Raw genomic sequence first — 26,598 nt, 5'->3', positions numbered from 1 at the left:
TACAGAGAATGTGATGATTTAGTGGATAATTAAAGTCAGTCATATATCCACAAACACAACAAGCTGAAAGTCAGTGATGCTGCTCGGTTTGCAGTCCTGAACATCACGGCACAAGCAGGATTCACTGCACTGTTAATGTGAGCTGTGTTATATTGCTGCCTCTGTTCGGTGGTGTCGAGCCAAACGCACTTTAACGTGTGTTTGAACGAGCTGACGGTTCACTCGTTAAGCTGAAAGAAAGATGCTTTAATCACAGCAGTCACATTGTAATGCAAGTCACATAATTTGTGTGGCATCTTATTGAATGCAGAACAGCTGATTGTTCTGTAAAAAGTTTGAAATGGTTATTAAAAAAAAGGTAAATGGCTGCAAATAACTTGTGCGTATGATTTTAAAATTGACAATTTATATTTGCATTTAAAGTTATGAAATATGATTCATTAAAAAAAAGTGCCCCTCCGACAGTCAAAATTCGTACTTGTAACTTGCAGGTTTTCTTGGCTAAGTCCACACACAAATCGTTTTTACGCACACACAAATTCTTATTACACATACAAATCCTGATTTACAAGTACAAAATATTTATGACCACATTTTGAGCCCATATAACCCCCCCCCCCACACACACACACACACACACACACACACACACACACAACCAATTAAGAAGGAGAGTAAACAATGTGAGCAGAAATTAAACGGTAGAAATAAGTATTACATAAACAAAAATATATAATAAATAAAAGCCAGGTCAAAAAAGTAAGTTTGGCTTCAAAAGCATGAGCACACACTCTGCTGTCTTCAGGAAAATCAGAACAGAAAGTCATCTACATGTGGGTTTAGTTCTGACTTTAGGGACAAGTAAAAAAAATAAAATAAAAACATCTGTCCAGACAACCTGACAGTCAAATATATAAACTCAGGAACTTAAAAGGAAAACTGTGCTGACTTTGAACGTCCGCATCAAGATAAACTTACAGATTTAAGAGTCAAAAAGTGTCAAAAAGTCTGTATCCTTACCTGAGAGTTTCAAGTTTACAGTCAGGACTCTTTAGTCCAACACACAGCAAATCCAATCCTGAATCCTGCATCTTGTTGAAGCTCAGGTCCAGCTCTCTCAGATGATTGGATGGGGAGCTGAGAATTTCAGACAAAGCTTCAAAGCTTCTTTTTGAGAGTTTACAATAACTCAGCCTGAGGAAGAATAACAATGCAGACATATTATTTTCTTCATCTAGCATTATTAAACATATTTGTTCATAGATTCACTTACAGCACTTTCTTGGAGGCTTTGACCACTGGCAGCAGCTTCAAAAATGCCTTCTCTGAACCAGAGTATTTCTTCAGGTCAAACACAGCAAGATCTGATGACAGTAAGACGAAGACCAGAGCCGACCACTGAGCAGGAGACAGTTCATCTGTGGAGAGACGTCCTGAACTCAGGGACTGTTGGATCTCCTCCACTAGAGAACGATCATCCAGTTCATTCAGACAGTGGAACAGATTGATGCTTTTCTCTGCAGACAGATCGTCACCGAGCTTCTTCTTGATGTACCGAACTGTTTCCTGATTGGTCTGTGAGCCACTTCCTGTCTGTGTCAGCATGCATAGGAGATCCTGATTGGTCTGCAGTGAAAGACCCAGGAGGAAGCGGAGGAACAAGTCCAGGTGTCCATTTGGACTCTGTAAGGCTTTGTCCACAGCACTCTGGTAGAAATCCGCCTCTGCAGAATTGTTTCTGAAAAAATCAAAAATCCATTTAAAGGTTCTCGGAAAAATATTAAATATTAAAAAAGTTTTGTCTTCCAGCAGATTGACTCCAGAGTTGATGAAGGTCAGATGGACATGAAGAGCAGCAAAGAACTCCTGAATGCTCAGATGGACAAAGCAGTAGACTGTTTCTGAAAACATGTCATACTCATCAGCTTTAAAGATCTGTGTGAACACTCCTGAGTACACTGAGGCTGCTCTCATATCGATGCCACACTCTTTCAGGTCTGATTCATAGAAGATCCACTTTCTTTTCTGCAGCTGATCAAAGGCCAGTTTTCCCAGAGACTCAGTGATCTTCCTGCATGAATCTGTCTCAGCTTCTCCATCATATTTGATGTCCTTCGTTTTTAGGTGAAATAGCACAAGGCGTAGGTAGAGCTCTGTGAGAGTCTTAGGCAGATCTTCGCTCTCTTTGTTCTTCATGACAAACTCCAGAACTGTAGCAGTGATCCAGCAGAAGACTGGGATGTGGCACATGATGTGGAGGCTTCGTGATGTCTTGATGTGGGAGATGATGCTGCTGGCCTGCTCCTCATCTCTGAATCTCTTCCTGAAGTACTCCTCCTTCTGTGGGTCAGTGAACCCTCTGACCTCTGTCACCAAGCCAACAATGTCAGGAGGGATCTGATTGGCTGCTGCAGGTCGTGTGGTTATCCAGAGGCGAGCAGAGGGAAGCAGTTCCCCCCTGATGAGGTTTATCAGCAGCACATTCACTGAGGTGGACTCTCTAGGGTCAGTTAGGATTGTAGTTTTGTGGAAGTCCAGAGGAAGTCGACACTCATCCAGACCATCAAAGATGAACACAACCTGGACGTCTTCAAAGCTGCAGATTCCTGCTTCTTTGGTTTCAGTAAAGAAGTGATGAACAAGTTCCACCAAGCTGAACTTTTCCTCTTTCAGCAGATTCAGCTTTCTGAAAGTGAATGGAAACATGAACTGGATGTCCTGGTTGGCTTTGTCTTCAGCCCAGTCCAGAGTGAACTTCTGTGTTAGGACTGTTTTCCCAATGCCAGCCACTCCCATTGTCAGCACTGTTCTGATTGGTTTATCTCTTCCAGGTGGGAGTTTAAAGATGTCTTCTTGTCTGATTGTAGTTTCTGGTCTGTCTGGTTTCCTGGATGCTGTTTCAATCTGTCTGACCTCATGTTCATCATTGACCTCTGCAGTCCCTCCCTCTGTGATGTAGAGCTCTGTGTAGATCTGACTCAGGAGGGTCGGGTTTGCTGTTGTAGAAATCCCCTCAAACACACACTGGAACTTCTTCTTCAGGTTTGATTTGAGTTTGAGCTGACACTCAGGGAGAATCTCTGCATGAAGATACAGCAAATGACACAAATGAGAAAACTGCATTCTGGTTACTGTGGTTATGTGTTCAGTTCACTGGACTCTTGGTGTCATGATCCGGGTGAGTCTGAGTAACTTTCCACAGCATCAGCTCTCCTCCCCTGGGTGGAGCCCTCCTCACTGCTCCTCACCTGTTGCCAATTACTCCGGCAGTATTTATGAGCAGCACTCACAATGAACCTTCTCCAGATTGTCTGCTTACCACAGTCAGTTCTCTGCCTCACATTTTGTCTTGTGCTCCTCAGCTTGTTTCGCGTAACCCTCTTTTCCTGTTCCCTAGTCGGCACCTGGATATATCTTCCAACTCTCGCCATAAGTCACGCCTCAGGATTCTGGCCTGCCGCTGCTGGTAAAACTCACTCTTGCAAACTGCCCTCCTCACCTGCCTGCCTCCCTGTTCACCCACATCTCACTCTGTACCCAGATTTGATTCATCTCCTCCTCCAGCTGATCTCCACCTGCAGCCACGTAAGACCTCTTAGTTTTTAAATCTTGGACCACTCTGATTATTATCTCCTTTGTTCCAGTGATCCTGGATCGTTTCTATCCGCCCGTTTCTGCCCCTGTTGTTCCTTTGACCTGCCTCAGCTTATGTTCTGGCCTCAGCTCTGCACTTCTCATAATACCTCGCTTGCTGTTGAATTTAGCTGTGATTCAGCTTTCTCTGTCAAGAAATCTAGTAAAATACATTTCTGCTAAAAGTCACTCAGCCTCCAGTTTTTGGTTCTGTGCTTGAGTCCTTTTCATGAGCTATTGAGCCCTGACACTTGGGTTATAACTGAGGGCAGGTTTTATAGAGACACATTTGATTTAATTATGTTTATTTATACAGCATCAAATCAATACTAGCAACATTTCACATATTACATAAACAACACTATGGAGCCAGTAATGAATAAATATGTAGAATAAATGAAAGAATTTCAATTATGAAAGTTTTTTTTTTAATTCCTCCAAATAACAACAACAACAGTCACCCCAATGTGCTTTATATTGTAAGGTAAAGAACCTACAGTAACACAACAGACAAAACCACAACTATCTTTTTGGGTCCTGAAAACTGAAGGCTCTGCCTCCCATTCTACTTTTAAATACTCTAGGAACAACAAGTAGGCCTGCAGAGCGAGAGCGAAGTGCTCTAATAGGGTGATAAGGTACTACAAGGTCATTAAGATAAGATGGGGCCTGATTATTTAAGACCTTGTATGTGAGGAGCAGGATTTTGAATTCTGGATTTAACAGGAAGCCAAAACAGGAAAAATCTGCTCTCTCTTTCTAGTCCCTGTCAGGACTCTTGCTGCAGCATTTTGGATCAGCTGAAGGCTTTTCAGGGAGTTTTTAGGACTTCCTGATAATAATGAATTGCAGTCGTCCAGCCTGGAAGTAATAAATGCATGAACTAGTTTTTCAGCGTCACTCTGAGACAGGATTTTTCTAACTTTAGAGATGTTGCACAAATGGAAGAAAGCAGTCTTACATATTTGTTTAATATGTGCATTGAAGGACATGTCCTGGTCAAAAATGACTCCAAGGTTCCTCACAGCGTTACTGGAGGCCAAGGTAATGCCATCCAGAGTAAGAATCTGCTTAGATACCATATTTCTAAGATTTTCAGGGCCGAGTACAATAACCTCAGTTTTATCTGAATTAAGAAGCAGAAAGTTAGCGGCCATCCAGGTCTTTATGTCTTTAAGGCATTCCTGCAGTTTAACTCATTGGTGTGTGTTATCTGGCTTCATGCACAGATAGAGCTGGGTGTCATCTGCATAGCAGTGTAAATGTATGCTATGTCTTCTAATGATGCTGCCTAAGGGAAGCATGGTAACGGGAGCGTTGCCAGCAGAAGGCTGAAGTGGAATCTCCCAGAAAGCTGCAGAAGAAAAAAACGTGAGCTGAGATTTCAGTCAAATAAGGAGAACTGTGGCTTTCCTCCAACTTTTGACCAATCACCTTAGTGTCCGGTTTATCAACCATAATAAAAAGCATTTACTGTCTGGGCATTTTTTTTGTTTGGGTCTCCAAACAGCAGGAAAAAAATGGCAGCCATTTTTTTTAACTGTACCTTCAACAGGTAAATAGATTTAAGAAAAAGCACTTTGATCATATTTGTGACGTGTCCCAAACTGTTGTTGTCGCCTCATTTATGTTGATAAAACAGCTCTAAAACCAATCGGACAACATAAATCTTTAAAATGGGCAGAAAACCTGCTGCTGGTCCCATTTTAATCAAACCAACCCAAAGAGCAGATATTCATGTACACAGGAGGTTATTTGTGCAGAAGCATAAAACACAAACTGTTGGCTTTCTGCAGTCTCTCACTCCTGAAAGTGTTGGCAAGTGTTTTGGATTTATTATTTATATGGATGGTAATGGCACCTGTGTAATGTTAACTAATGTTTTTATTGTTTATGTGTTTTTTGTTTAGTCATTCCCTGACTTACCTTTGGGTTCTGGGATGGTTTTATTTAAATTCTCCAACAGATCATTCTTGTTTATCTTCCCCAAAAGCTTCTTAGTGACTTCAAAAGTGTTGATAGAGTAGGTCTCAAACATCAGATCCACTACTTTTGTCCTCTCTGCATTCTCCAGTTTACTCCCTGGGATTGCTGGTAAACCTTTTACAGACCCTTTGTTCTTCAGATGCCACTTGAATTTTTCAAAGTCTTCACGTTCCAAATCCTCCAAAGTCCCCAGAAGGATTTCTTTAGGTGTCGTCATCTTTTACCCTGTAAGGATCCGATAAACACAAAGACTGTAAGAACAGCTGGAGAGGTAATTGTCTGATTTTAACAATTTAACATGATTCTAACAGCAGTTCATCACTACCACCAATAAATTTCTAAGGCTCAGATGCAACAAAATTGCACATAAAGAAGTATCCAAGTAACACTTTGCTACAATATAAAACAAACTATATAAACAAAGAAAATATATAAACTAAATATATACACTACCCGTCAAACGTTTTAGAACAGCCCAATTTTTCCAGTGTTTTTGTCACGGTTTGCGAGCCGTGTGTAAATTATTAAAGGACCCTTTATGCAGGCAGCTCAGATGCAAGTGAGTTTATTCATCACATGATGATACAAACAGAAATGGCGAAGGTGAGCATGGAAACTAAGCAAAAACCTAAACTGGGAAAACTAACAGTACACGAATATGAAGAAGTACACGAAGGGAAGACGAAAACACGGAACACAAGGGGTGGGAGCAAAACACCACAACACATCACTATATAGACAGTTACACAGAGGGAGACACAGAGGGCAACAACACAGGGCGGAACATATGGACAGAGAAGACTAAACACAGAACAGAGTCCACAGAGAAACAAGGGGGCAGGGAATCCAAACCTAGGAAGCATAGAATAACTCACAAACAAAACGGAAATAATACAAAAATCACAAAGAAATGAAAACACTAGCTCGGGAGACCCAGGACCCTGACAGATAAGCAGACGAACCAGCAACTAACAGAGGCAAACACAAGGCTTAAATACACAGAGGGATAACGAGGGAATGAGACACAGAAGGAGGACACAGCTGGGAGTGACTGACAAGACGAGACAGAGGAAACGCAAACTAAACACACTGACATGAGACACGGACCTTCACAACAAAGCAGGAAATACATAGACTGAACTTAGAGGTACAACAAAACACAGAACCAAAATGTAAGAATAAACAAAGATACATCATGAAATCAAAGATTAACAATACAAAACAGAAAACACTGAGTCACAGACCCAGGATCGTGACAGTTTTATTGAACATATCCTTTTTATTTCTCATTGCACTCTGAAATGAAAGCATAGTACAAATAAGCAGTTGGAGTTAAAAATAAATCATGAAACACATTTATAGACCAGAGGCGGATCTAGAGAAATTTCCTTAGGGCGGGGCGGGGGGGGGGGGGGGGGGGGGGGCAAATCAAAGCCTTTTTTTTTTTTCAAACACATACGCAGGTGGTTACGCATGGTTAAAATGATTCAAATGCAGTAAGTATACACATTTTTCATATAAATATAGTCTATAACTTAATTATTGTCTGTAGCCCACATAATTACACTCTTTAGTTACATAAAACATGTGAGTTTTGATGTTATGTACTGTATAGCCTGTATAATAAATAAATAAATATGTAGCCCAATGAGTATAAAATCCAGAAAGCTACACAGCACGGGGCGCTTCATTTACAAACACAAGTCTAACTTAAGTTTCACTGTTTTTTGTTAGAAAACAGTCACATTGTTACAGCTTAAATTACACAAAATGTCAGAAATCTGCACTGTCATGCACAAACATGTAAACCTCATTTTTCATGATTTGTTGGATTAACCGACTGAGGTCTGAAATACAACTGGACATTTTTGATTCCTTTTGAGTTTACGTTTTGTGGGATTATAATATTATTTTATGCCATGTTAGACCCCTAATTAAAGATTGTGAATTATTATGTAGTCTTAGTTTGCATTATTCTCCTGAATTAGAAGAAGCTGATAACTATTGCATTAGTTAAACTGATTTGCATTACATTAGACTGCTGATTTATTGTGGATGAATGATATTGTTTTATGATGTTATAAGAAAGTGTTTACGTTGCAATGGTACAGTCATTAGTGCCCTCACTGACACACTAAGCAAAACGACTACACAAAAGAACAGCTACACAAGACAAGACAACACACTAAGTAAACACGCCACACTAAACGTCACAAATCTCCCACATCTAAAAACCCTCTCTCTCTCTCACTCACTCGCTCGCTCTGTCTTGCTGCTGTTACCGTCACTCCCAAAACTTTTCCCTCTTCCTAAACAACAAAATCCCACATGTTGACTTTTTTTTTTAAAATTGGTTGACATGGTGGATTTTTCCACCGATAGGAAAGAGGTGGCTTTTTTCTTTCTTTACTGTTTTCGCGGCGTCCTTAGAAAACGCTTAAAACACACACACACAAAAACGTGACGACAGTATTTAGAAAAAAGCGTGGCTGATACAGTAGACTCTGGAATAACCTCCCTGTTCATATTCGTACTGCCGAGTCCATCCAGTCTTTTAAATCACATCTTAAAACTTATTTTTTTACTTTGGCTTTTGATTCTGTCTAGTTGGCTGGTCTAGCTTGTTTTTTGTTACCTATTGTTTGTTTTAACTGTCTCATGCTTTACTGACTGTGAAGCACTATGGTCAACACTGTTATTTTAATATGTGCTATATAAATAAATTGTGACTTGATTTGATTTGATTTTGATTTGATCTCTCTGTCTGTCGTGTACTTCCTGTTTTATTTTGTAGGTCTGTGCCTTATGTCTGTGCATTCAGCTCTGTGCTCTCCCTGTCTCGTCAGTGTAATCAAGCTGTGTCTCCCAACTGTTTCCTCTTTGCTCCGTTCACCTCTTGTATTTAGTGTCTGCGTCTTCCCCTACTCGTTGATGCATCGTACCCTCACGTTAACTGTGTGTTCCGTATGCTAGCCTGCCTGCCTGCTTCGTTTGTTTTGTATAGGGCTTTGGAGCGTGATGTCACGGGGGTGGGCGTGGAAAGGATTTTGGCCCGATCTGCTATTTTGGGGGTCTAAGTAAGGAGCGAAAGCATAGCCATGGTTCGTACTTGCTGTGTGGTCGGCTGCAATGTTCGATCTTACGACCGGCACGGGAATAAGTTTGAATTGTCTTTTTATGCTTTCCCAACCTGGAAGCAACATGAAGGAGCTCATGTATCGGATATGACCAAACGAAGGCGTCTAGCCTGGATAGCAGCCGTGAGACGAGCTGATATCAAGTTCTGTTACGTCTCCAGATATCAGTTGGTGTGCTCAAGACATTTTCATTCCGGTAAGTTCTAAATATGTTCATATCACACTTTATAGCTGAATAATATCATCGTCTCGGAAGTTATAGAAATTGCGATCAAACATCGAATGGAGTGACTTGATTGGTTGATGTAAAGACAATAAATGAAATGAGACAGGAAGGACACAAATTGGCGTTAATAATTTACCCGATTATCAATGTGTTAACTTGCATGTACTTTACAATTATGGGCATATAATATGATAACGATATTTTAGCAGTTCAATGATAAATGTATAACATTAATTATGGTGGGGGGTGGAAAATGGCTATTTCACTCGATGCACTCCAGCTGACTTACTTTGACGACGTACTCAGAGTTTGGCGGCTTGAAAATAGCCAAATCTTGCACGCAGCCATTTGTAAATTGGATGTGCGCCTCCAGTGACTTGTAATTACGAAACTGGTTCGCTGTGTAAGCGCTTACTCCACAAACAAGATACGTGAAGATATCGGGGTAGGACAGTGGCGGTAAGTCGTCTGGGTCTTTACTCCACTGCCGTATTTCATATGGGTCCAGATTTGCGATGCACTCTATTTTTTTCAAGTACCGCTGCTTCGCCTCTGGACGCAATCGGTCTCTATACCGTCCGTTTTCTTTTGAGCTGTTTTTAAGCATGTTTCTTGTCGTCGTTGTTCCAACACAGTGTGTTTGTTTTGATTCGTAGACCCTGAAAATGGAGCTGCGCTCCCACAATGCATTGCGGCGTGACGTCAACTCCAAAGCCCTATTCTCAGTTTAGTTAAGTTTCTGTTCTGTTGCTATCCAGCAATAAAGCTGAGTGCTTTGAGTTTACGTCTGCCTCCGAGTCTTGCATTTTGGGTCCTTCCTCCCTGCCTGCCTGCACACAGCCAAGAGTTGGTTCCAACAACTTAGTGATTTTTACCAGCAGTCTTAGTTCAGGTGTTGTACAGCCTGTTTTAAACATGCTGTTGTACAGCCTAAAAAACCTGATCAGGATCCTCTGTCCGCTCAAACTTCAGGCCTATTTCAAAGCTTCCCTTCCTGTCGAAGATTTTGTAAAAGATTATATTTGTTCAGCTGCAATCTGTTGTAAAGGTTTCAGTCTGGTTTTAAAGCTCTTCACAGCACTGAAACTGCACTCGGAAAAGTTCTTAATGATCTTTTATCAGCCACTGATCAGGAGACTCAGCTGTGCTTTTGGATCTGACCGCTGCCTTTGACACTGTTGACCACAGCATCTTGATGTCACCATTGGAGCATGGCGGCATCAAGGGCGCTCTATTAGACTGGTTCAGCTCTTTTATTAAATCGCATTATTACATATGGGGCTCATATTTGACGGCAGTTTGACCTTTGAAAAACAGCTGAGCTCAGCTGTACAGCGGTCTTTCTTCAAACTGAGGCTTTTATCTAAGGTGAGATCATTTATATCTTTTAAAAACCTTGAACGGGCGATCCACGTTTTCATGACGTCCCAGCTGGATTATTGTAACTCCTTATATGTTGGAGTTAGTGGGACCTGCCTGGCAAGACTGCAGCTGGTCCAGAAAGCTGCAGCTCGTCTTCTGACATGAACTGAAAGACATGAACATATTTCCCCGGATTAGGGTTAGGTCGCCATGTGAACTCGAGTGTTTCACCCACATCTGTGGCTAAAAATAGACATGCAATAGAAACTTATTATGAGCAGCATGTGAATAAAAATGTCTAGCCACATTAAGACTACACAACCTCCAGTTTGGCACAAAAAAACTGGTAACACAACGACAGTAATGATGATGGTGCTGGCACAGTTTAAGTGGACGAGTGAGATTATTTATATATTTTCTACATTTAATAATAAATGATCTTCTTAATAATTTTATAATAATTTCACCTCCTCACTTTGTACGACTCTGGATACTGTAGCTCCTGTGAAAACCAAGGTCTCTAATCAGAAGTACCTGACTCCGTGGTATAATTCTCAAACGCCTAACGCAGATGACTCGTAAGCTGGAGAGGAAATGGCGTGTCACAAATTTAGAGGATCATCATTTAGCCTGGAGAAATAGTTTGCTGCTTTATAAGAAAGCCCTCCGCAAAGCCAGAACATCTTACTATTCATCACTGATTGAAGAAAATAAGAACAACCCCAGGTTTCTCTTGAGCTCTGTAGCCAGGCTGACAAACAGTCAGAGCTCTGTTGAGCCAACCATCCCTTTAACGTTAACTAGTAATGACTTCATGAACTTCTTCACAAATAACATTGTAACCATTTGTTACGCCCCCTCGAGGGCAGGAGGAGGTAACACAACAACTCCAGAAACTCAGTACAAGTGTGATACGCTGAGACAAGTTTAATGGCAGCTTTCTCACAAAAACAATGACACAAATTCATACAAAATAAAATGTGGGTGAGAAAGGGACAGTTAGGTTGTTCCAAAAAAGACAAAACCAAAACTTAGCTGGGCTCTTACCCTAGAAAAATAAGGAGGGGAAAAAAAAGTCCTAAGTCTCAATTCAAAAAAGGCTCAAAAATTACATGGGTGGCACCAACCTACTTACCTAATGTTTCTAGCAGAAAAGATTCTACGTGAGTAAGTATATGGGGTCCCCAGACTCACCCTCTTTACTCCCACCACAACCTTCAAACAAAAGAAATGCACCAGAGGAGCTCCACACATGTGCCAAACAATTCCAAGCAAAGAAGAGTGTAGGAGCCATTCTTGGGTTAATACTAGAGATGGACCGATCCGATATTACGTATCGGTATCGGTCCGATACTGACCTAAATTACTGGATCGGATATCGGAGAAAAATAAAAAATGTAATCCGATCCATTAAATATCACGAAAGCACCTCACAAAACTTGCAACATGCCGTAACTCACCTCAGAACGTATGCATCACGTGATAGAGCAGCTGTGGCATGCGGGACCTGTGGTGGTCTGGATAGCATGTGGAGCTTCGCTAGCAACCTGGCATTTCATCTCCGACAAAGTTATCCCCGAGAGAAGTAAAGCAAGTGTGTAAGTCCATCTCTGAATGTTTGTAAAGCATTCCCACGTTAAGCTTAACGAGCGACTGCCTCTCGCTCTCCGGCTGCTACTTCAATCGTGAAACTGCTTAAATCAGCTGATCGGCTTTTCTGTCGCGAGTCTGTCTCTCGTTTGTTTTTGGCCCACTTTGCAGCAGAAAGAGGAAACCAGCGGCTGAACAACAGCAGCACGTTTAAGCTTGATAAGCTGTTGTTAGAATTTATTTAATATTAATTTCTACACCAGGATCTTTTTCTACGTAGCTGACGCTGGTAACTGTGCAGGGGCGGATCTAGCAAAGTTTAGCCAGGGGGGCCGATAGGGCATTAACTGGGAAAAGGGGGCACAAAGACATACTTTTCTTTCTTATTCTCATTTAAAATGTCGAGCTTTTAATAAATAATTATCTGACACCCAAAGTTTTAATTTGATGTAAAATGAATAGAAGTCAATTACTGTACATAGTGACTATTAAGTCTAATATATATACCCTAGTAAGCTATAGTACTTTTTACTTTGGGAAGGTACCATCTGTGCAGTCTGCAATTTTGTTGAAGAAAGATGTTGAATCTATTTAATATTTCTTGAAAAATAATTGATTTCGGTGCATTTTTTTTCACACTGCATCAAATTAAGGTTGATTATGTCGATTAAGCATCATGAGGTGGAGCGTGAGGGGTGGTTCCCTATTTTTTATTTATTTATTTTTGTTGTTGCTGGGAGTTGGAACCCTATTAGTTAGGCTGCTTAATATTTACGCTAAGTACTCTTTAAAATACCAGAATAGGGAGGATGGTGTAGGTTTAAGTTTATTAGATTGATCAGTATTGCTGAACTATGAAATATTTTTTTTGTATACAGGTATAACAGAATAGCTTTAGTGTAGTTGTTGTTTTAAACTTGAGTATGAACTTGCAGACTTGCAAAATGCAGCAAGATATTTTAAAAAACAGTTTTGTTGATTAAAAAACACTATATCGGATTCATATCGGTATCGGCAGATATCCAAATTTATGATATCGGTATCGGTATCGGACATAAAAAAGTGGTATCGTGCCATCTCTAGTTAATACCTTATGTGGTCACTAGAGGTCACCTTTTTCTGTTTTGATTATGTAATGTAAAGGTATTTAAGGTAGACGCACGTAATCGGCGTCAGGTGTGTCATTAAGAAGGCAAACAGTTTGTGATCGTTGCGCTGTTATGCTAAGTCGATACGGAATAAAGACCAAAAAGGACAAGATACATACTGCTGGATTTATTGGACTGTGAACTTAATTGATGCATACCAGTGACATCGCGTCACCCCCGTTAATGACCACCTCAGTGGTTTCAAGCGTAGGCTTAGCCTCTACAAAGAGAGAGACACACCCAGCCACGGGCATACATGCCAACCTCCCGATTTTTACAGGAGAACCCCGAATTTCAGTGCCCCTCCCAAAAATCTCCCAATTTTCCAGATCAGATTAAATAAAATTAGATTAGATTAAATAAAACTTTATTAATCCCCCAGGAGGGTTCCTCCGGGGTTTTCACACACCTGAATAAACTCAACAAGAAAAGCGATTAAACAGAAGTGTGAGATGGTCAAGAATTTACGCCAGCGTCTGGTTATCTTTCAGATAGCAAGGAGCCGATGGCAGAGTTGTGGATATTTTGTTCGGGGGAAAAAACGGCGGATGCGTGAAGCGGAGCGGCCGAAGAGTAAACTTTTAAAAGTAAGTACTAAATATTGTGTCACTTATTTATGTGCGAATGTTTAATAATGAAGAACATTAAACATTCCTGTTGATCACATGTCGGCAAAGTTATGTGACATTAGTGACGTTTGTACTAACTTGGTTTTAAAGCCTTTACTTTAAAATATACACCGTTCAATAGTCGACCTTAATCTCACAGAGATGTGATGATTTTATTAATTAAAGTCAGCATTGAGCCACATTTAGTAATGCCAACAGATTAAACGAACAATATTTGTCTCTTATATATGATACATCTGTATACACACTGTCACAGATACTCGTCTTTGAGTGAAGATTGAAGGTGACAGGAAACATAAATAACTGCAACTTGAATCTTTGACACAGAGTTCAAGCTCACTGCTGTAATATCTCATAATAACCTGACAATATATATAATATTGTCAGATTATATTTACATTACCACAGTGAGATGACTTGAGTCTCATGAACAACATCAGCTGATTGTTATTTACTAGCTAATCTTAAACGACTGTTCAGCACAGAAATGAAGCCCAACAATCATGTTTCACAGTCCTGTGGTCTCAGCCTCAGATACTCATCAAATCACACAGAGCTCATGTAGAAACAAACAAAATATGTTCGTCTTCATTTCTGTCACACAAAGCTGTGTGAAACGTTTCCAGCTGTTAGTATCAAGGTTGCTAGGCAACCGGGGCAGCGCGACGGAGGCTAGATCGCCCATTTCACAAGCCTCGCACTTCCGGCCTCAGCGGTCTTTGAGTACGTGGCCCTTGAGGACCGTTGAGGCTGCGTACTTTAAAGCTGCAGAACATTTTGAAAAGCCTGCAATGCAAGGAACCATTTTTACATTTAAACAGGATACTGAGAGCCCAGTTTACAGACGTAAGTAGGACCTGGACGCTGGGATAGATTTTATTGTCACCCAACTGCAAGGGCCTGGGAAGGATCACGGTTATTGGTCAAGTGTTTCGTGCCCACAAAGTAGTATTTTGTGGCCACAATTGATTTATTTTTTGGACTTCGAGCTCGCTCACACTCTGACAGCAGGAAAACAAGAACATGCAGCAGCACTCACCTCGTTTTCATCCTCGTTGTGAAATGAGACGTTGACCCAAACACTTCCTCTTATGTACAGACCTGCTCCTCCCCTTTCCGGTTACAAAAAAGAACAAGAAAACATTCAGTGTCTGTGACAAAGATCAGCGTCTTACAGAGCAAAGATGAGCTGAAAGCCCTGCTGAACAGAAACACATTAGAATAAAAGCACAATTAAAAAGGTTGAAGAAGCTTCTTGGATGAGAGGTGAAACGTCTTCAAGCAACTCAAAGAAGTCCAGACGTTTGTTTTCCAAGCTCCTTAGACTACAGTGACCTGGGTGACTGAGAACCTTCACAGACAATAAAACAGTTTCTTCTATTCAATCATAAATAAACAGAATAAATAAACAGGCATTAATCCTAATAACACCAGCTTTAACAATGGCCCAGGCAGCCATTGGATCATAATAAAAGTAGAGTGATACATAATAGAGACTGTTGATTGTGAATATAAAAGCCCAACAAGAACATTAGCAACAGCTACAAACTGTGCTCAGATCAGTTTCATGCTCCATGTTGGAACTATGTTCAACTGCATCGTCTCTTTTTAAAGAACCACTTTCAGTTTGACTGTGGGCCACATTTAAAGGTTTCTGGGGACATGAGGTCTGTGTGGAGAGGAAAGTAAAATGTCTTTATGTTGCTTTTCACAGATGACAATAAAAATCACAAAGTGCTTCACAATACAAAGAATGAGAATACAACATACAATAATACCACAATAAAATACAACATAAAAAAAACAAATGATTTGAAAGCTTGTCTATATAAAAATGTCTTCAGCTGTTTTTAAAAGAATCTGAGCATAAAAACAGTGAAAGAGATTCCACAACCATGGTGCCACTGCCTGAAAGGCCGAATCACCACCAGCTTTAAATCGAGTGCGTGGGGCCGCCAGCAGACTCTGACCTGATGACCTTAGAGCTCGGGAAGATGAATGTGGTTCCAGCAGGTCAGATAAATAATGGGGAGCTTGACCCTTGGCCCTAAAGGTTAGAAATAAAATTTTAAAATGAAACCTAAAACCAGTGAAGAGAATCCAAAACTGAGATCCTCTCTTGGAGCTTGTTAAGAGTGCTGCAACATTCTGCACAGTCTGAAGACTATTTAAGGCTGATTTGTTTAAACAAGTAAAAAGATTGTTACAGTAGTCTAAATGGGAGGAAATAAAAGCATGAATAATCATCTCCAGTTCAGGCTTTGACACCATTAGTCTGAGTTTTGAAATGTTTCTTAGATGATAAAAACAGTTCTGGACCAGCTGCTCGAGCGACATCGAGCTGTCAAACATGACACCGAGGTTTCTAAGGCTCGATTTAACAGAAAGGTCAAAGAAGCTGATATGCTGCCTAATTTCTGAGATCATGTGGTCGGCAGCAATAATTAAAGTTTCTGTTTTACCAGACTTTAGCTGCTGTTTAACCATTGCTTGATTTCTGTTTGATTTCTGTCAGGCAATTACTTAAACTAGAACATTTATAAAACTCTTTGAAAGAACAGCATAACTGAATGTCATCAGCATAGAGATGATAGGAGATATTTTATCGTGTGTGAGCCAAGTTAAGATAGTTCATATGTTTTAGTATTTATATTTCGCTGTTGTTAAGCTTGTTTGTGTAATTAATACTTTAAGAAGTAAATGCATGTTTATGGTGGAACTAAAATTATTTTATTGCTGTGTTGGTTTGGTTACGTAGTACCATGAACACATGTGACTTAAGGACTCGTGTTTATAGTCAAATCTGGGCATCACGGATATATGCAAATTAGCGCATGCGGTGCGGGAGGGGGGAAAGAGAAAAAGAGTTAATACGGCATAAGCTATACGCGGCAGCAGGCTAGAACAGAGCCACACGGTTTTCCTACCATAGTAGGTTATTTTGTTGAGGATAAGTTAAACCTGACCACTCCTGTAAGATGCAAACTGTGGAATCAATTTTTTGTTACATCTTTTCACATCGGAGTCCCGTGGAGTTCTCTTTCCTCTTCAAACTGACGTACCCGAGTAAAGCACGGGAAAACTGGTCTCACGGCTTATACATAGCACCTAATAATTTGGCCTAGGTGGAATACATAAAGCAAAAAGAGAATTGGACCCAAGACGGATCCCTGAGGTACCCCACAAGGCAGAACTGTTGATCCAGACATCATTTGATTCATACGAACAGTAAAAGATCTCTCAGATAAATATGATATAAACCATTTTAAAACAACAGCAGTGATCCCAGAGACGTTCTTGAGCCTGTTCATCATGAGACTGATCTACACCCAGAAACAGGCTCATACGCTGGATCTTGTGCTGTCTTTAGGGTTACCGGTCCTACACATGGAAACGTGATGCTGTTTTTTCACTGTTGTGTTTGATATATTTTTATCTCACTGCCATTTTCCTCCTCTTATTCCAACACCCCATTGTTGTGTATTTAACCCATCTGCAACAGAACTATTTTCTATTGCTTTTAAGAAGTTTAAGGTCTCCCCTCGGCGATGGTACCGAGCAGATGACATCTAATTTTTATGATAAATGCCAAACTGTCCTTGATGAGGTTGCTCCTTTTAAAACTACTATAGGTGTCAAACTCTGAAGCCACACCAAACTACTTTTAGAGCTGGCCTACTGGTATTATACAGCTAATATATACATTGTTTAGTATTAAGCTTTGCTTGTTCCATATTCAGGTTTTCAGCAAAACGTGTCCATAAGAAAAGATTCATTCTTATATCTGGAGGAATAAATATATTTCAATAAATATTAATATCCAGTTTTGAATTCTGGCCCACTGTGTATTTGAGTTTGACACCCCTGCTCTACAGTCACACTCAGACGCCAGCAAGGTGGAGGTGGAGTACTGGTTTGGGCTGGTATCATCAAAGATGAGCTTGTGGGGCCTTTTCGGGTTGAGGATGGAGTCAAGCTCAACTCCCAGTCCTACTGCCAGTTTCTGGAAGACACCTTCTTCAAGCAGTGGTACAGGAAGAAGTCTGCATCCTTCAAGAAAAACATGATTTTCATGCAGGACAATGCTCCATCACACGCGTCCAAGTACTCCACAGCGTGGCTGGCAAGAAAGGGTATAAAAGAAGAAGAACTAATGACATGGCCTCCTTGTTCACCTGATCTGAACCCCATTGAGAACCTGTGGTCCATCATCAAATGTGAGATTTACAAGGAGGGAAAACAGTACACCTCTCTGAACAGTGTCTGGGAGGCTGTGGTTGCTGCTGCACGCAATGTTGATGGTGAACAGATCAAAACACTGACAGAATCCATGGATGGCAGGCTTTTGAGTGTCCTTGCAAAGAAAGGTGGCTATATTGGTCACTGATTTGTTTTGTTTTTGAATGTCAGAAATGTATATTTGTGAATGTGGAGATGTTATATTGGTGTCACTGGTAAAAATAAATAATTGAAATGGGTATATATTTGTTTTTTGTTAAGTTGCCTAATAATTATGCACAGTAATAGTCACCTGCACACACAGATATCCCCCTAAAATAGCTAAAACTAAAAACAAACTAAAAACTACTTCCACAAACATTCAGCTTTGATATTAATGAGTTTTTTGGGTTCATTGAGAACATGGTTGTTGTTCAATAATAAAATTATTCCTCAAAAATACAACTTGCCTAATAATTCTGCACTCCCTGTATAGTAGCATACCAACTCTTTGTCCTCATAAAGACGTCTAAACAGGAACACACACACACATACACACACACACACACACACACACAAACAGGTTTGTCAGGTTCCTCGGCTCGTTCTCTGTGTTCAGTCCATTGAAGGTGATTATTGAGCCAATCACAGCTAGAGAGCTCACTGTGACTCTTCTTCTTCCCTCTACAGTCACACAAACACACTCAGAGACTCTGACAGCAAAACTACAACAACGTGGTGTTAACACTCACCTGCCTCAGCTCCACCGTCCTCCTGCTGCTCTGAAGAAGGCTCAGCTGTTTCTCTTCCTGTTCTCACCTGCTCGGGTGGCTCCTCCCCTCTGCAGTTACAGGAAATCAGGTGTGTGTGTCTCTTGTTGAGACTCGTTCTTCCTGCTCTCTATCATCACATTGGGTGTTTCCAAATTCTTCTTTTGAGAATGTGAGGACAAACTTGAAAGAGATACGCTGTGAGAGTGGACACATCCACACTGCTGCTGCATCTGTGCTCACCACGATGGCCTCCTTCAGAGAGATGGAGGACTCACTCTGTCTTCTGGCTTATGTACGTGTTCAGCTTTGAACAGCTGTCGTTCCAGCTGCTTTTACAGACTTTATATTTTCATGGACGTCTCATATACGAGCCCTTAAATCATTTTCATTATCACAGTCTACACTCTGCACCATGAGCTGGTCAAAGGGATTAATGTCACAAAGGTTGTAATTCATTTCCTGTTTCATGTAAACTGCTGTGAGGTCACAGTGACACCAGCAGATGTAGCTACAGCCTCTCTGCCCCCCGAGGCTGATGGCGCTCTGTAAGCTCTTCATATAAGTTTTGCTTCTTTTTTTTGGCTGTCAATCTTTAACGGCTTTGAATCTCAGTGACCTCCACCTCAAGGAGAATTTTACTCAGCTTCCTCCTAATATTTCACAATAAAAGCTGTGCTCAGTGTTTTTGTGAACATGTTGCTTGTGGTGTGAGGCCGAGCGTCCCAGCAGGAAGCGCCTTTATGGCTGTTGTTTGGCTCCTGTGGGACTTTCTGAAAGAGTGAGAGTGAATTCCTGGAGTGCTGCAGTGTTTCTGACAGCAGACTGAGCTCAGACGTGTCTGCCACCGAACCCTCAGTGAAAACACACCAAATAAGACGTGAACTGAAGCAACGTGGCCTTCTGCTTTGTGCTCTGTACAATAATCATATTCATGCTATTTATTTCAGACAGTAACAGCTCAGCTTCCCCGTTCTCCCCAAAGAGGCTTAAACATGGACTCCACTGACGTCCTTGCTGTGACCCAGGCCGTAAAAAACAAGTTCCCCTCAGCTGTGGACTTTCTTGGAGCTCCAGAGATCCACCCAGCAAGGTTTCAATTCAATTCAATTTTATTTATATAAATCACAACAACAGTCGCCTCAAGTTGCTTTATATTGTAAGGTAAACCCCACAATAATACATACAGAGAAAAACCCAACAATCATATGACCCCCTATGAGGAAGCACTTCCTGTTAAAACTCCCTTTTAACAGGAAGAAACCTCCGGCAGAACCAGGCTCAGGGAGGGGCGGGGCCATCTGCTGTGATTGGTTGGGGTGAGAGAAGGAAGACAGGATAAAGACATGCTGTGGAAGAGAGACAGAGGTTAATAACAGATATGATTCAGTGCAGAGAGGTCTGTTAATACATAGAAATAAATGTACATCTTTCAGTTCCAATACACCTTAGCATCAGCAGGGTATGTCTAATACTTAAGTGCTGTAATAATATTAATCTTATTCACTGAATTGCTGTCGGTGTACTTCAATTTAACTCAAATTGTCTTAAAAGGCAAGAGCATCTTCAGGTTTACTGAAATAATGTTTTTTCCTCCATGAAAAGCGTTCAGTGCAGCAGGATAGCGCATATAAAAAACACTCCGTTAAACGCACACCGCATCTCTTTTACTCTTGTTGCCAAATCGTGTTGAATGCGAGTGATCTGACCATCATAAGTCAGGGGGCCATTATCTTTAGCTGCAGGGAGGATCCTCATCTTGTCTACCGGATTATGCACCTTAATAATCATTGCATGAGGGTGGTTAGGTCTTGATAATCCAATGGACCGATGGGCTCTGTTGATTTTGATCTTCCCCTGTTTAGTTTGAAAACTCAGCAAAGTCGGTCGACAGCCTTCAAGGAACTTCACCGGTTCACGACCTTCAGTGTCCTGCATCATCTGGCCCGGCATTTGTAGCGGTTGGGCAGGTGGCTGCGGCGCCGGAGGAGCAGGCGGGTCGGGCTGGGGATGCGACATTGCGGCCCAGGTTTCGGCACCACTGTGACGTCGGACCCCAACACACGCACACAGACCATGGGTGACAGCACACTTATTTTATTATGACTGTTCACTGTGGTTTAATGCAGGGACACAGACACTCCCGCTCAGTGGTCACTCCACTCCCTCTCCTCGACTGTCACTGAAACATAAAAGAGTCAGAGTCAGTCTCTCGTCCCAAACACCTGTTCAGCCCCATCTCCGCGCCGCCCCTCCTCTGCAGCGGGCCAGAGACCACACCCCCGCCACACAGAGAAATCAAGATTGGGTTTTTTAAGCACAGGCTGCACAACAGCATGTTTAAAACAGGCTACACAACACCTGATTTAAGACTGCTATTACAAATCGCTAAAATGTCACAACTGACAACCTTAAAAATCCTTTTTAAGAAATGTATTGGAACAACTTCATTTGGACAAGATGATGTCTTTATGCCAATACAAAGTTCTTCCACCTGATCAAACCACACAGGCTCAAACAGTAGAGCAGGTGGCGCCATCCTGAATCTGGTGTGAGGATCAAAGTGGACAAAGTGAAATGTGACAGAAAATAAAGCAGACATGAACGTGTACGAGAGCTCTAACGTTATAAATGTGACAGCTTGGAATAGTTCAGCTGTCTGACTCGTTTTTATTGCTCTATCTGAGAAGGGACAGAGTCTGAAATCTGACCTGAGATCAGAAATGGTCTCCTTTAAGTGCAGCTGAGGAACCTGAAGATCCTCCATGATGGTGGCGGGGCGGAGCTGAGAGAGAGGACGTGAGGAAGAAGAAGTGAGCAGGATGAAGCAGTTCACTCGAGCACGTTTGATCGCGGTGCGTCTGAAGTCGTGGGAGAGCGTGGACGTCTCGTACAGAGCGGCCCTGATGGCGTCTGGTAGAGGTCAAAGGTCAGTTTGAGGACATCTGGAGCAGAACCTCCACACCTGAAGCACTATGATTCCTGAAGCCTCTAGCCGTCATGATACACTGAGACGTTTGAAGCCTCGCCAATGTCGTGCAAAGGGAGGTTTCCCCTGTCGGGAGCGCGCACTGGGCTGTCCAAATCCCGGACAAACAGCGTCCGTCATTCCTGATGTTTAGCCCACAAACACTTCCTGAAACTTTGGAGCTGTGAGCTCTTTATACAGTAAAGTTACAGAATCATCAGGGAAACGTCGTTGGTTTGTAACACGTGAGAACAGAACGTGTCTCATGTTCTCTGTGACCCACAAACTGAACGCTCATGTACCCACACTCGTCTTTCACCGTCTCACTAAAGTAAACCTCACCACTTCCACGTCGAGTTGGTTGGAAAGGAGGCGGAGCCAACTGGACCCGCGATCCCGACGCAGGTGAAACACACTCTGTCGGGGATACCTGCCTCGGCACGACACCTGTCCAGGAAGTGTTGGAAGTCTTGGTGATAAAGAGTCAGGTTGTGTTTTACTGACTCTTATTCTGAAGGAGCCTGTCAGGAAGAGGACGCTTCCCCCATTCAGGTCACTTTCAGCAGCATCATTACAGATATTTGATGTTTGTTATATTTTGATGTCTTTTCTGTTAATCCAAAGTAAAGTGTTTGTTGTGTGCTGAGGATTGAGCAGCGATGGTCAAATGAAGCTTTCTGAGGCTTGTATTGAAGAAGCTTTTCAGCACAGGCCTCTTTGGTGACATCTGGTGGCCAAAAACATGAAGCGCAGTTGAATCTGCTTAATGTAAAGTGCTTCATCGTGATTGGCCGCTCTACAGAGCTTCTGTTTCATATCGGGCTGATGTGGAGCTTTGAACATGTGTTTGTGGGGCTGAAAAAATGATGTTGAGTCTGTTTCAATAATAAATCATTTAGATGAACAAACCTCCCTGGTTTAAACCGTGCTGTGTTCTCCTTTTGCTTGGACTTCTTGATGTTTTTAGTAATAAACAAATACAACATATATAACAATGCACAAAACAATTATATAAAGGCTGTGAGTGTGCTGTGAGGTCCCTGCCGCCACATGATTATGTAATTAACCAGTGGACGCGTACATTTATAGATAACATGCTATAGAAGAGCGCATCCTCTCTTCAGCACAAACACTGACAGACTCAAGAACAGTTTGTTTCTACAAGGCATTCTATTCTATTCTATTCTATTCTATTCTATTCTATTCTATTCAAACAGATAAAATCACCTATAATCTATCTGTCTGTACTGCCAGTCTTTCACCAGCAGGGCGTGTGTGCACATGAAGCCCTGAGAAATGAACCTTTTTGGGAACCATCAGGCTGGAAGGAGCTAAAACCCTGAAAACTGTGGCGAGTTGATCAGAGTACTATAGTAGACCTCCTACTGTCCACACAGAGGGATCTTCCACTAATGCTGACACTTGACTGGTCAGTAGGCGGTGACGTCATACTTATTGATCTCCAGTCTGGAGGTGAGAAGCTATAACCTGATCTTCATAATATTATAAGAAGTTACCATGACGATTTTCCCTGGATAACATCAAATCCAGGATGGTAGTTCACTCTCTGCTCGCTCCATCCAACAATCATCAGACAAGCATATCTCAGGGGAACCATCACTCATTAGTTTCACGCACATATGAGCCGCACACCATGCATCACCTCCAAGTCACACACAAATCTGTGATGATCACTGATCTGAATGTTTAGAGTCAGAGAGAAACAAGAACGATGTGTCTTCTCTTCATCACCACAAACCAAATGAAACATGATGGAGGAAGCTGGCTGCAGAGGGGCTGTGAACATGTTTCTTTGGACATGTTGGACGTGTTAACATGGAGTATGTGGGGACTGAATCCACGGAGATGTTTTTAGTGGGAGGGGTTCTTTTCTGTTTGGAGGACATCAGCTGCCTCCTCTGGAGGACAACCAAACCAAACAATGTTCACTTAGAGCTTTCAAACATGTGACTGTGGTGATCATGTGACCCACAGCCTCACAGTCTGTGATGTCATCCTGCCTCACTTCAAAAGATCAAACAGGCTGATACGACTCTGTGTGTGTGTGTGTGTGTGTGTGTGTGTGTGTGTGTGTGTGTGTGTGTGTGTGTGTGACAGTATCAAGGCACTAACACGTCTTTCTCTTCTCACTCGACTTCTCTGCAGCTTTAACCTCATTTGAAGGATTCCAGCAGCAGGTTTGGATGTGTCGGAGTTTCCAGACGGCCTTTAAACGCATCATGATGTAAGCGGCTGCACTGACGGGGAATAAAACACCTGAGCAGGTGTGCTGCTGCTGCTGCTGCCAACAGGATGTCCTGCTGCTCTGGCTGCTGCGTGAGTCCCAGCGAGGAGCTGCTGGACGCTAAAACTCAAAGTCATGACCGCAGCAGCTGATTTATTCTCCATTACTCATTTATATTAATTTATAACAGGGACCCTGAACACATCACACATTCATTCATTCCCACTATGATTCATAACAGCTTCATTTACACTGAATGACACCATATGACAGCTTTATCTATCAGATTATATAGAAAATGATTTCTATTCATGTTTCTATTATTAAATCTAATCTGATAATCAGGTCAGATTCTGCTTTTCACATTAAGAGACTTTTATCAGGTCAAATGTAAATAAAAGAAGTGAGGAGGAGGTTTCAGGTTTCAGGCTGGGTGTGCCTGGGTCAAAGGTCACTGTGTGTCCTCTCCTGCTGCAGGGATCAGGAAGAAGGAAGAGGAGGAGGAAGATGGACGCGTCTGTGCTCAGAGAAGAGTATCGGAGCTCCAGAGAGAGGAGGAGGAGGCACACTCAGGTGCTGCTGTTCAGGACAGGTGAGAGGAAACGCCATCTGATCCACTTCCTGTTTGACTTTGGACAAAATCTTTAAACTCAGTGAAAATCCATCTGTCAGGTTAACTGATAGAAATGAGACTTGTTCCTTCACAATAAAAGCATGTCAGACTTGCAGAGACTGTGCTGGATCCTTTGTGAACGTGTTTTAATCACTTATTTCAGTAAAAGTAGCAGTACTACAAAGTAAAAGTACTATAAAGTAAAAGTACTCTGTTAACACCATTTTCCTGATGTGAGAAACACAAACTTGCTTCTACTGTTGTGGTAAAATATGAGCTTTTATTTTGAAGGTGAAACTTCCTGCTGTTGCTCTGGCTGATGTGACTGTTGGAGGTTTTTCTTCTTTCTAAAGTGAACTCACAGGATCTGATGGCTGTGTTTTTATTTTCATCATATTCAGTTTCTGTTTCTAACAGGTGAGTCTCAGGTGAGTCAGTGGGGCCACAAGTCGAGTGCAGGAGCTGCAGTTTGGAGCCGGTTGAGCCTTTGCTTTACTGCAGTCAGACTGCAGAGGGCGCCGTGTCTCTGAACTTTACCTGCTGCTCACCTGGATGAAATCACCTGAGAGCTGAAATCTGCTGTGCGCCGCCTTTCATGAGTTCAGGTGTTTCTTATTAAAGCAGCACAAACAGAAACACTGATCAGTGATCAATAATTTGAAAGGAAGAATCTTTAATAACTGAGTGTTCAGAGTCAAACATGTTTCACAGACAAATATTCACATCTGAGCGTCACAGATTAGAAACCATTCATCCTCTTTCAGATTATTACTTCCTGTCAGCTGATCCTTTGGGTCCTGGTCTCTCTCTGATGATTGGACGCTCGTGTTGGCTGTGGGCAGGTCAGGATTTCTCATGTTCTGATTTCCGTCTTTAGTCTCGGAGGAGCTGTCCGAGGCCGTCGCCATCGTCCCTGCCCCTCAGGGTCTGACGTTACCATGGCCACCACCCGTGATCTTTGACCCCGATCCCTGGCACGTCCACCTGGACCTGCACCGGCGCTCTTGCCCAGAGACACCCAGCAGGTGAGTTCCTCTCTGTCAGAGCTCCAGCACAGCAGGAGGTCTTCATCATGTCCGCCTGAGAGGTCTTCATCCCTGCTGGGAGGAACCCGCCTGCACATGGAAGGAGGTTCAGTGTTATCACGCCTCCTCACAGCTGTCCTCACAGTTTGCTCTCTCTGATGCTGTTGTTTTCCTCTGCAGACGCTCCGGCTCGTCCTCCTCGGAGGTCGGCGGCTCGCAGCACAAGTCCAGATACAGGAGACTCTCGGCTCCTCCGAGCAGCTCCTCAGAAACGCCTCCCTGCTGCTCCTTAAGCGCCACACGAGAAGAGGAAGATCCAGACCCTCCATCCTTCAGAGGCTCCAGGGGGGACCTGGCGTTTCCGGACTACTCTCTGGGCTTGACGGAAAGCTCCACCCCTATCACCACCAGCCTGCAACAGGACCAGCAGGAGAACCGGTCTACACAGAAGGAGACCAGTAACAGCGTCCTGGAGGGGAGGAGCTCCAGGACGCTCAGGTTTACCAGGCAGCAGAGCGTGGGGGGGGCATCCTCACACTCCCAGGTCTACTACCCGTTCCCCAGCAGGAAGACGCCGAGGATCTCTGAGGCCGCCAAGAGGCTGGGGATGTACTCGAGTATCTGAGGAGGACCGGGTTCAGCAGCAGGTCGTACACGTGGAGCCTCAAAGGGATCAATACGCGATCGATCGATACATGAACCAATTTTGTGAGTTTTTAAAGAGCAAAAGTTTGATGGTCTATCCTTCCCTGAGCTTCACAGAGGAGCTCTCATCATCATCATCATCACCTGTGACGTCTCGCTGGTTATAAAGAGTTCATGTTAGCGGCTCGGTCGTACATGAAGGTTCAACAGCATCATTTGAATCTGTCAGCAGACCTTCAGCTCTGCTATTATTCTGCATCGAAACGTGTTTCTGGATGAACGAATCTTATGGAAATGTAGAAAAATAAAAACGTCTCAACATGAAAACTGAGAAAATTACAATAAACGCTTAAAAATAGAATTTTTTCTTAATTTCGCTTTAAAAATAGTTTTTACTTCTAAT

At 42.3% G+C, this 26,598-nt stretch overlaps 3 protein-coding genes across 9 annotated transcripts in view; 2 read left to right on the top strand and 1 right to left on the bottom strand.

Annotated features, from left to right (window-relative positions):
* LOC145431207 (uncharacterized) overlaps window positions 1-882 on the top strand; it is a 382,620-nt gene extending 381,738 nt beyond the window's left edge. The window contains exon 2 of the mRNA XM_080306882.1: window positions 824-882. The gene's annotated coding sequence lies outside the window, so the exon portion shown is untranslated. The remainder of the gene's footprint in view (window positions 1-823) is intronic.
* LOC113028832 (uncharacterized) overlaps window positions 1-18,768 on the bottom strand; it is a 48,111-nt gene extending 29,343 nt beyond the window's left edge. Inside the window, exons 1-5 of one of the 2 annotated variants that reach the window (XM_080306863.1) lie at window positions 18,682-18,768; window positions 14,751-14,823; window positions 5,560-5,844; window positions 1,274-3,080; window positions 1,021-1,194 (exon numbers count right to left, since the gene is read on the bottom strand). In XM_080306863.1, the coding sequence (XP_080162989.1) occupies window positions 1,021-1,194; window positions 1,274-3,080; window positions 5,560-5,836 (2,258 nt within the window). In that variant the 5' untranslated portion in view covers window positions 5,837-5,844; window positions 14,751-14,823; window positions 18,682-18,768. Of the gene's footprint in view, window positions 1-1,020; window positions 1,195-1,273; window positions 3,081-5,559; window positions 5,845-9,271; window positions 9,901-14,750; window positions 14,824-18,681 lie in introns of those variants that run through there. The other variant, XM_080306862.1, reaches the window with a different exon arrangement.
* Window positions 8,480-26,556, top strand: LOC113029547 (uncharacterized). Of its 6 annotated transcripts, none has more exons than XM_080306909.1 (9): window positions 8,480-8,720; window positions 8,817-8,952; window positions 13,574-13,669; window positions 18,620-18,790; window positions 19,650-19,792; window positions 20,565-24,004; window positions 24,390-24,504; window positions 25,403-25,550; window positions 25,731-26,556. In XM_080306909.1, exons 6-9 carry the CDS (start codon window positions 23,981-23,983, stop codon window positions 26,173-26,175), a joined length of 732 nt encoding a protein of 243 aa, XP_080163035.1. In that variant the 5' UTR covers window positions 8,480-8,720; window positions 8,817-8,952; window positions 13,574-13,669; window positions 18,620-18,790; window positions 19,650-19,792; window positions 20,565-23,980; the 3' UTR covers window positions 26,176-26,556. The 6 variants fall into 6 exon arrangements, with proteins under 6 accessions (XP_080163035.1, XP_080163032.1, XP_080163034.1 ...); XM_080306906.1 differs by having other exon boundaries at window positions 8,480-8,952; window positions 20,565-20,779; window positions 23,834-24,004; XM_080306908.1 differs by having other exon boundaries at window positions 8,480-8,952; window positions 13,578-13,669.
* Window positions 26,557-26,598: the final 42 nt, after the last annotated feature.

This window comes from Astatotilapia calliptera, chromosome 9 (genome assembly GCF_964374335.1).
Source record: "Astatotilapia calliptera chromosome 9, fAstCal68.1, whole genome shotgun sequence".
NCBI lineage: Eukaryota > Metazoa > Chordata > Actinopteri > Cichliformes > Cichlidae > Astatotilapia > Astatotilapia calliptera.
The sequence above is the reverse complement of the archived record's forward strand: the minus strand, read 5'-3'. Positions and strand labels throughout refer to the sequence as shown.

What these genes read in the sequence shown, in the direction of transcription:
- LOC113029547 (XM_080306909.1), top strand. Translation starts at nt 23,981, where the DNA reads ATGTCCTGCTGCTCTGGCTGCTGC. An exon ending in CCTGCTGCTCTGGCTGCTGC is followed by an intron (nt 24,005 to 24,389) that starts GTGAGTCCCAGC and finishes CTCCTGCTGCAG; the next exon opens with GGATCAGGAAGAAGGAAGAG. An exon ending in GGTGCTGCTGTTCAGGACAG is followed by an intron (nt 24,505 to 25,402) that starts GTGAGAGGAAAC and finishes TTCCGTCTTTAG; the next exon opens with TCTCGGAGGAGCTGTCCGAG.